Source organism: Tupaia chinensis, unplaced genomic scaffold, assembly GCF_000334495.1.
Source record: "Tupaia chinensis unplaced genomic scaffold, TupChi_1.0 Scaffold000184_1, whole genome shotgun sequence".
In the NCBI taxonomy this organism is placed as follows: Eukaryota; Metazoa; Chordata; class Mammalia; order Scandentia; family Tupaiidae; genus Tupaia; species Tupaia belangeri.
Window position 1 is genome coordinate 5,865,155 of NW_006159659.1, and position 10,268 is coordinate 5,875,422.

A 10,268-nucleotide genomic window follows, 5' to 3' on the forward strand; every position below is an offset into this window, starting at 1 on the left:
TCTCTCTTGCTCTCGCTTTGTCCCCTCTGTTGAAATTTAAATAAATAAATAAAGCTAAATAAAATAATTCTTCAAAAATAGAGCATAAAATGTTACCTATTTAACATCTGAAGTGTTGTACTTTGGCCAAATTGATATCAGTCATAAATTAAATCCAGAGGAGTGTGATGCAGTAGTAAAAAATGTTAATTCTTTGTGTTATCTAGAATTTGGCTTTTCAGATAATCTTTCTTGCAAAGTAAGCTTTCTTTCATTTTGCAAAATCCAGCTTTTTATTTTTCTTTTTGTCTTTTGGTCACAAAGGCTTTGCCTTTGGGGAGCACGTGAGCCTGCTCTTGCCTCCTACGTAAGCCTGTGATTGCTGATGGAAATAATAAAACGCTGGTGGGCACAAGGATTTAGTCAAATGAAGTTCCTCTGCATTTCATGATGAGGTAGCTGTGACCTGCTTCTTAAAACTGAGAGTAAATATTGGGCTCTGGCTGTTTTCATTCACAGTTGCTCATGCCTCACTCTTCACTCAGAACGCCTCGGTCACCGCCTGCTGCATTGTCCTGATGCTGGTTTTCTCTTACAAGAGGGAGATGGAACAAATCTGGCATGGCTGGTTCACTGTGAGTGTCTTCTATCTCCTCCCTCTGGCCTGAACCCTGACAATGAATGTCACAGACTCAGACCTCAGTGTCTGTCAGTGAGTTGTCTCTGACCTGCCCTGCTCACTGGTGTTGAATACAGCTAATCTTTTCATCAGTGTTTTTCTCACCCCTAATTTGTAAATCCAAGCTGAAATTCCACTGACATGAAGGCAATAGAACAGCAGTGTCTGTGTCTGCAAGGTACAAATTAGCATCGGATCTGGTGCTGATATGGTGGGAGGCAGAGAACGCTTGGCATTAACGCAGTAACATTTGCCTTCAAACTTACATTGAACCTTTTTCTCTCAGGCCTTTGTGTTCATTTAGATACTCCTTGAGCTGTCAGAGAAGTAACAGTGAGCCAGGGAAGTCTATTTTGGGGTTCCAAATTGCCTTTCCCCTCCTCCTTCATAGGTGGCCTGTTATGCAGCAGTGATCACCCTGGCTGCCTTGGCTAATCTGGCTGGCACAGCACTGACCATCACCATTCAGAGGGACTGGATCGTGAGCCTCACGGGTGACAACAGAGGACAGCTGGCCGGTGAGCAGTAACCCCTGGGCCTCAGGTTCTCTGATCAGCTCACGGTGTGGGTAAGCCAGTCAGGATTCTGAAAGAGGCAGCTAATAGCCTATATTAGAATGTTATATGCCCAACCAGACCTGGGCAGATGACACCAGCTATGCCTCTCACCATTTGCACACCCTAGGGCAAGTCACCTAACTTCTCCAGATGTGACTGTCCTCATCCATAAAATGGGGCAAAGACACACACACACACACACACACACACACACACACACACGCAACTCAGTTTTGAGAAGGATTCTGTGAGACCACAGGATTTGTAAAGCACTTAGCGTTCTATCTGCATTTAGGAAGTACAAAAGAAATGGTTGACATTGTTATTACCAAAAGAATATGTATTGGTCATCAGGAAAGTACACACATTTTTGCATAGAAAAACACCTGATGACTTTTCCAAGGACACAATAGATTGCACAGGGAGAGAAGCTACTCAAAATGCAGGTAGCGACCAGATGTTGGTGCCATAGTAATACAATTGGACCCACATGGGCGGGTCCTTGGTTCTCATCCCAACACTTCCCTATGCACCCGGGTACACACAAACTAATGATCTGGGGGTGGATCATGGTATGAGGACCTTGTTGGAAGTACCTCTCTCTTTTTCTATTTGTCTCTCACTCATAGAATAAATACATTTTCTTTAAAAAAATGCATCATAGAAATTCCTTAACAATTGTAGCCTTCAAAAATAAATTTAAGTATTTCTGAATGTTGGCCAAGGATGAGCTTACATTTAAAAAAAAAAAAATCAAGAGCCAGCATGTGGCATGGTGGTTAAGATGCTGGACACCCACGTGACTGGCCATGGTTTGAGTCCCAGACCTGGAGGCTTGCTTTCTCACCTTTCTTCTCTCCTTCTCTCTCTGTAAATATTAAAAAAATAATAATAATAAATTAAATTAAATTAAATAATTCTTAAAAACAAAACCCTCAGATGTGACTATTGATTACTACTGATGGTTAAAGTAGAATTTTTTCCCCCATTACTGGAACTAAATGGAAGACTCTGGCATTCTCTTTTCTTTCTTTCTTATTTTTTCTTTCAATTTATAAAACTTGGATCATTCAAAATTGTGATATATTCAATTTGCCAACATAATGCTGAAGATCTTGGCCTACCCTATTTTTGAGCAATTGGTACTGTGCTAGAAAAAGTTTGTGAGTGTTGATGGCCAAGATAAAGGAAGCTATTAAGGAGGAGACTATGAAAATATATGCCTTACAAAGACTAGAAGCCCCATATAATCATGTTTTCTTTTAAATTATACTTATTTAGATGTACTGTGGCTTAAATAACACCAACCAAAATACAATAGTTCTATGGATAGAAGCCGGGTGTCCTCTGCTTTTCAGTGTCCTCTGCTTCTGAGTACAGAAAATCTATTCTATGTTAATTAATTTTAAAGAAATATAAGATGAAGCACCAATTCTACTTTAGATTCATTACAAATTTTTAAAGTTTATTTTATTTATTTCTCCTGAGGAGACACCACCCCTGCAGGGTCTTCATGCTACAACCCACTCTCAGCCTCAGCAAGATTATGGGCACATGGGCATACGCCTGGCATGTGCAGGGAGACCTCGGGATGCAAACCCAGGATCTTCTCATCTGGCTTCAGCATTGCTGAATGTCACATTACCACTGTGTCACCATGGTTGGCCTCATTAGAAATTTTAAGGTGATCTTGCAAATGTATTTTTCAATGACAGTAGAATAGTCAAGAGAGTAAGTTTTGGATTCAGACTGTCTGGTTTTGAATCTCAGCTCTACCTTCTCTGTAACCTTGAACAAATAAGTTCACCTCTTTGTAGCTCAGTTTTCTAATTTGTAAAAGGAAAATACTATTGGCCTCTTTGAGTTGTTGTGGGGCTTAAGTGAGATGAATTTATGTAGAAGGCTTAGAACTATGCACCAGGCACAGAGTAAGCACTCAACTAATTCTGTTCTCTATCCTCCCCTTGAGCCTCCCTCCACTGTCAACACATTAATTCTAAAGGGCTGTTAATATTATTGTTGTTAAGATGGTGGAGCATGATGGAAAGGAAGCTGAAATGGGAGTTAGTAATCTAGTCTATTATTTAATTTAGTCATCTGTTCATTATTTGCGTTTCTACAGACTGAATTCAAAGGTCTTTTTCAAGTTGGAAATCCTATAATTAATCTATAGTTCAATGAAAGAGATCTTTCCTATTCACCATTATTGAGCTGGTACATGGCTGGCCAATCTAGCAAATGCATGACATTAAATTCACCAGAAGGAAGGACTTGTCCCCTGAGCTGCAATGTTTCCTTCCTCTCACTTACAGGGATGAATGCAGCTGTCCGGCGGCTGGATCAGGTCATCAATATATTTGCTCCTCTGTCCGTGGGCCAGGTGATGGCATGGGCATCTCATGTGATCGGCTGTGGTTTCATCCTTGGATGGAATTTGGTTTCACTTCTTGTAGAGTTTCTATTTCTGTCAAGAGTTTATCAGCTAGTTCCCCAACTGGCTGTAAAACCCCAGCAACAAACGGGAAGGCACTTCCTAGAAAGGCACCAGGAGGCTGTGAACATTCAAGGTAATGAGAACTCAGAGAGCTCCTGTTCTTTTTATGTCAATGTTTCCTTCCTTTTTTCTGAATCTTGTTTCTGCTCATAATCACAATATTTTGTCTGCAAAAGTGCCTAGAAACAGTGATAAGTGGGAAGACTGGTCGTGCCATTGGTCATACAATTCACATGACAGATTATATTGGTGGGGTAGACACGGCTGCCATGTAGTTATATAGGTTGTGCACTGCACAACTCCAGGACCTCCATTCAGAGAAACTCCAACGTAGGTAATGCCTCCATGGGACTTTGCAGCATATACCCTGCACAATCTATTCCATGGCCCTGGGGTCTATTTGACTCATGAACATCTCAAAGGGTGCTTACAGCTTGCTCTTCATGTTCCTATGGCTAGAGAGGGAGACAGATGCTTGGAGTAGATTCAGGAATTGTCTAACAAAGAAGTGGATGGGGTTGGGAATTGTCTGGGGGGCTATGGAAGGGCACTGACTTAAAACCTATGTAATTTTACTGTAGGTGAAATACACTCTTGGGAAATGACTGATGGACTCACCAACAAGCCCAGAACTTTGGAAATCCCAAAGGACCACAAGACTACACCTGAAAGAGAACAGGCCACAACCACAGGGTTTCTTCTTTGCCTTCAAAACACGCGAAGGCTGCTCCGCACGTGCCGTGAGGGATGGGAGGCTTACTGTAGACAGACAGTCTTCCTTGCTGGCTTGGGCTTAGCCTTCCTCTACATGACAGTGCTGGGGTTTGATTGCATCACCACTGGCTATGCCTACACTCAGGGAATCGGAGGCTCCCTGCTTAGCATCCTCACCGCTCTTTCAGCTTTATCTGGCCTGATGGGCACAATTCTCTTCACTCGGCTCAGAGAGCTTTATGGCCTGGTCACCACAGGAATCATATCCAGCTGGCTCCATATAGGTTGTCTAATGCTCTGTGTGTTTTCTGTCTTTGCTCCTGGAAGTCCTTTTGATCCAGCTGTTTTCTCACTCCCATTAAGCAAAAATTCTTCAAACTATGAGTTGCTAAATGAGGACCAGGTACATGTTTACCCCTTTGAAAGAAATCTGAATCAACCTATCCTGCCGGACAAAAAAAAACGCTCTTCCATCCACTGGACCAATAGTACCGTTCTGTTTGAAGGCCAACAGGACCCTGAGCAGCCTGAATCTTACATCTCCATCATCTTACTCTTCTCTGGTGTGATCCTGGCGAGAATTGGTGAGCAGCAGGTCATGTCTGAAATGGGATTCTGCAGCCTGGGATGTTGTTAAGTAATCTTAGAAGCATTTGATGGTCTCACCACTCCCTTGTAAGTCTTCCTTGTTCATTTATCACAAACTTATTATGTAACGAGAACTTTCCTAGACAATGGATACACAAGAGTGACTTAATCAAACATGCTTTAGCCCAATAGAGTGTACAGTCTGAGAGGAAGGCCAATAAATAAGTGGTAAAGAATAATCACCAATATAGAGTGATAGAAGCTATGTTAAGGAAGGGCGAAAGGACTAGAAAGATGTAGGAAGGAGCATAAACTGATCTTAAGTTTAGGGCAGTCTTCCTAGAGGGTGGTGCAATGGAAAGATCCCTGAAAGGCAAGCTAGGCAGGTGACATGAAAAGGGAAGAGTGGGGTACCCTAATGGTTAAGGAAGCTGGATCTCATGTGGCTGACTGGGCCACACAGTTCAAATCCCAGCCCCAGTGGCTTGAAAAACACTCCAGGTATGTGTGTATATGTGTCCTAACAGGAGGGAGAAATGGAGAAAAAAGATTGGGGTGTGACCACACTCTGTCGAAGACTGGGCCTCTTCCTCTCCCTCTCTCTGGTGCACAAGCTCTTGAGTAATTAAAAAACTGGGGGAAAAAAAAATGAGGAAAGCATGCTCCAGGCAAGGAGGAGGGAGAAATGGAGAAAAAAGATTGGGGTGTGACCACACTCTGTCGAAGACTGGGCCTCTTCCTCTCCCTCTCTCTGGTGCACAAGCTCTTGAGTAAGGCAGGCAAGGCAGACAATGATGCAAAGGCTGGGCTAAATGATAAAAACCTGGAGATTTGGAGAAGTGAAAATAGTTATTTCTTAGATGTTAAGCATGTAAATGCTACAAACAACATCTGCATGGAAGAGATACTTTGACCTGGATCCTTTCTCTATGGAACTGGAGGGAAGATAGCAGTGAGGCAGGGTCAAGACTTCTCTTGGTTGCCTGGGGAGACAGTGGGAGCCCTCTCCAAAAATGGAATCCCTAATTTTGAGGGTTTACAAGTTCATCTGTTCTCAATTATTTGGTCTCTGAACTCTGCCATCAACCACGTGTCAGTTATATAATATGGTGGGTGGGGGGAGTCTTTAAAAGATTAATGGAAACGATGCATAAAAACCTATGCATTGTGGTCCAGTAGTTGGCATGGACGTTAAGGTGCTAAACTCCACATGGGCAATTGCACGGTTTGAGTCCTGGACCAGACAGTTTAAAAACTGCACCAGGCACATGTGCATGTATGACATGCAGAAAAATTTTCTTGTGATATTACAAAGTAAACTTGTAATATTGGGACAAGCAATGGTGTAATGGCTATGTTGCTGGACTCCCATGTAGGTGACCATGGTTCGAGTCCCAGACCTGGTGGCTTAAACTCACGCCGGGCGCATGTGCATAGTGCCCAAGATTCCGAGAGGAGAATGGAGAAGGGATTGAAGTATGGCCATCCCCCTGGGGGGGGGGTGGGGATTTCTCGCTTTCTGTCTCTCTCTGTCTTTCTGGCAAGTGCACATGCCCTATAGCAAAAACCTCTCAAAAAAACCCCTGTAATATTAATTCCATTTTTAAATGAATATTTTGAAGTCCTCTCATATATGATTCATACCTGGCAATGAGGACATATCTGATTTAGTGTATATATAGTGTATATGTATATATACACTATATATACTATTTCATTTTACTTTTTCTCAGAGAGTGCTTTCCAGAAAGAGACAGAGACAGAGAGAGAGAGTGAGGAGAAGGCACTCCCCAGTGGGATGTGGTCATGCCACAATTCCTTCACCTCCATTTCTCCATCTCATCAGGATTTGGGGCACACATGTGTGTGCACCTAGTGTGTTTTTTCAAGCCATTGGATTTGGGACCTCAATTGCATGGTCTGCCATGTGGGATCCAATTAACCATTAGGCCACTAACTGGGTTGGTCCCCAGTTAAGATTTTTTTAAATGTTAGTCATTTAATATATAAGGACTCCAGCAGTGCCACAGGGAGGGTCAAAGGCGATGGCAACAGGAACCACTTATCAGCACTGTGGCCCTTGCCACCAGACCTACAGATGCTCAGTCTGGGAGAAGACAAGACGTGTTCTTCACCGTGGAATCTGCATGATCAGATTTCCACTCAGAGAACCCTGTTTCCCCATTTCCTCACCCCGAAATACAAAGTCACTATTTTCAGAGTCCTCAGAGCCAGGGGATTTGCCACCCCAGGTGAGAAACAAGCAGAGTGGGAATTGTGAAGGTGTTGGTGGAAGGTACACATCAAATATGTCTTTCCCATTCACCAACCCTTCCTCACCCCTCTTCTGTGGGCCTCATTCACTACTCCATGCATGGTGTTGCAGCAAGGTCCCTGTCCTCTTGAGGCTTAGAGCTTCACCTTCTCATCTCAGAGGTCACAGTAGGATGGGACCACAGGTTTCAGGGGGAATGTGTTCCTAACTTCAGTCTGGAAACCCAGAACCGTTTAGTCTATAACAAGTTTTGGAATATTAGGAGAGAGGAGATGAGAGTTAAAGGGCCCAATCCAAGAGCGTATAAAACTGTAGACTAGCCAGAGAATTTCACTCCTCTGGTGTGTTTGTGTAAAAAGAAACTAGCTTCTTAATTCCTAAGAGCTAAATTAGAAACTCATTCTTTGATCTAAAGATTACCTGAGCCCTGAAATATTTTAAGAGAGATACCTAGTGGTGAGATTCTTACTATAGGGTGTGTATACGGGCGAGAGAGAGAGAGAGAGAGAGAGAGAGAGAGAGAGAGAGAGAGAGAGAGAGAAATCATCCCCCTAGAGGAGAAGGCTCTGCAGCATTCTCTTCTCCATTCTCTTCTCCGGATTTTGGGCATGCATGCAGTCACCCATTTGGTGTGTTTTTCAAGCTACTGGGTCTGGGAGTTGAGCTGCACAGTTGGCCACATGAAATCTAGTCACCTTAACCACCAAACAACCTGCCCATGGGTGGATTATCCTTAATTAGGGTATTTGACTTGCATGTTTGGCCTTTAATTTATGTAATTCATATTATAATATGATAAAGCATTTAGTTCAAAGAAAAAAAAAGAAAAAGAAGTGACTTGTATTTACCAGGATAATGTGGCTTTTCCTGACATAAAGCAATGATCACAGTTGGGAAACATGAAAACCTATCTGCTGGGCCTGCAATCTGTGAAAGCATTCCATCTGAGAGAAACCTCAGCTTTTTCTCGATTGCACTAGCTGTCATTCCTAAAAAAAAGGGGAAATCCAGGCATGGACCACCCTTGATACTTATGAGACTATAACTGAGGACCTGAAGTCAGGCTGCCTGATGATGCTGGCAAGCTCCAGGTGTCACTGTTTCTTTATCTGTGATGGGATAGTAATTGTTGTGTTTACCTATAGGGAAGTCCTGAGGATGTGCTGACACATCCCTATAGGTAACATGATTAGCAGAAAACTTGCATAAATGTAGGAGCTACCTGTTGAAAATGAACACTAATTCTTGTCTTGAGTCATCATTGCCATTACTATATGTTAGCTGAAATTTCAGATACAAGTGACCTCAGGGTTAGTGATGTGGTGTTGAAACTGCAGATGTTAAAAGCCCTGTAGAACTTGTGGTTAAGGGAGCAGGTCCCACATGGCTGACCATGTGGTTTGAATCCTGGCCCCAGTGGCTTGGAAAAACACAGTGGGTGCCTGTGCGTGTAATGTCCTAAATTTTGACAGGATAGAAAAAGGAGAGGGGATTGCATTGTGACCATTGCTCACGGGGAGTGACCATTGCTCGTGGGGAATGCCTTCTCCCTCTCCTCTGTCTCTCTCTGGTGAGCACACATGTTTTCTGGCAAATTAAATTAAAAAAAAAAAAAAACACAGCAACCAACAAGACACATTGTGTCTTTGTTAGCATAGTTAGCAATCAGGCCTGCTGGTGCTGAGAACCAGTCTTATCTGGCCTGGGGCTGCCTTGGTATCCAGCGTATCACCTCCCTGCTCAGTGAATGCCTGTTTCCATTCTGATGGAAAGAAAATAAATTTCAGAATTTTGGCTATAAGACTGGGCTCATTGCTTAAAAGTCACTTTGCTTTTTAAATGACACACAGAGAGAGCCAGGGCACCTGTGAGAGTAGGAGTGCGAGAGAAATTGGTATTTTTTTTTCTTCTCTTTTTATTAAATTTACTTAGAGAGAGAGAAGCAGAACCTCTGACAGAGTCCCAGTGCCACGAAACATCCCTAGCCCCTGTCGGCCTGAATCATGGTATGTGTGTGCCTGGTACTCAGGGAGGTTTCTGGACTTGAATTGGCAGTCTTTCCATATGAGCTTGCCTCCCAGACTGCTGTATTCTACCACTGCACCACCATCCAGCTCCTGCTTTCAAAAATCTAACTGTAACTTGCTCTCAATTTTCAGATAATTCTCACTGCATGATTAGCCCTCACTTCTTTGAGCAATTCACACTGTACCACTGCAGCATTTCACAAATACAGCCACACTGCATAATCATGTTTCAGTCAACCACAGATTGCAGAAAACCTATGTGGTACACTACCCCTGGGAAAAGGTACCAGAATCCCCAGGAAAAATGTTCCTCCTCTGCTATGGCAGCAGTAAAGAAAAATCTGGAGTGGAGCTGGAACTAGGTTTGAAGACCAAGACTTTGCTCTTTGTCCTTAACAATTTTGCAATCAAGTGGGAGCATAATAAATATATCCAAAGTGAAGTTATAGCACATCTGATGATGATAGTGGTGATGGTGTTAGTTACTCAAAAGAGTAACTATAATACCACAAATGATGACAGTAACTACAATGCACAGGTGGCCAGACATAGTCATCTTATAGTTCTAGCTCATGGAATCCTCCAATCAATGGATGACAGAAGTGAACAACCAAGTCTCATTTAAAGCCAGCAGATAGCATGGTAGTTAAGGCAGCTAGACCCCCCATGGCCAGCAGTTCAGTCCTGGACAAAGTGGCTTGAAAAACATGCCAGGTGAGTGCATGCATGCCCAAAATGCTGAGAGGAAAATTGAGAAGAGATTGCAGCTTGGCCATCACTCCTGGGGAGTTCTTTCTCACTTTCCCTCCACCCTGCTCTGTCTCTGGTAAGCATCCATGCCCTATAGGCCAAAAAAGAAAAAAGAAGGAAAGAAAGAAAAGAAATACAATCTCATTTACCCAAAAGCCACATGCTAGTCAATGTCAGAGCAAGAATTCTTTTTTTTTTTTTTTTG

The 10,268-nt window shown here is 42.9% G+C and overlaps 1 protein-coding gene across 1 annotated transcript in view; it reads left to right on the forward strand.

Moving 5' to 3' along the window:
• The window catches only part of LOC102490568 (solute carrier family 40 member 1), a 28,682-nt gene that overhangs the window by 13,455 nt on the left and 4,959 nt on the right, over positions 1-10,268 (forward strand). The window contains exons 5-8 of the mRNA XM_006146690.2: positions 499-614; positions 1,050-1,176; positions 3,528-3,782; positions 4,291-5,007. Of these exons, the coding sequence (XP_006146752.2) occupies positions 499-614; positions 1,050-1,176; positions 3,528-3,782; positions 4,291-5,007 (1,215 nt within the window). The remainder of the gene's footprint in view (positions 1-498; positions 615-1,049; positions 1,177-3,527; positions 3,783-4,290; positions 5,008-10,268) is intronic.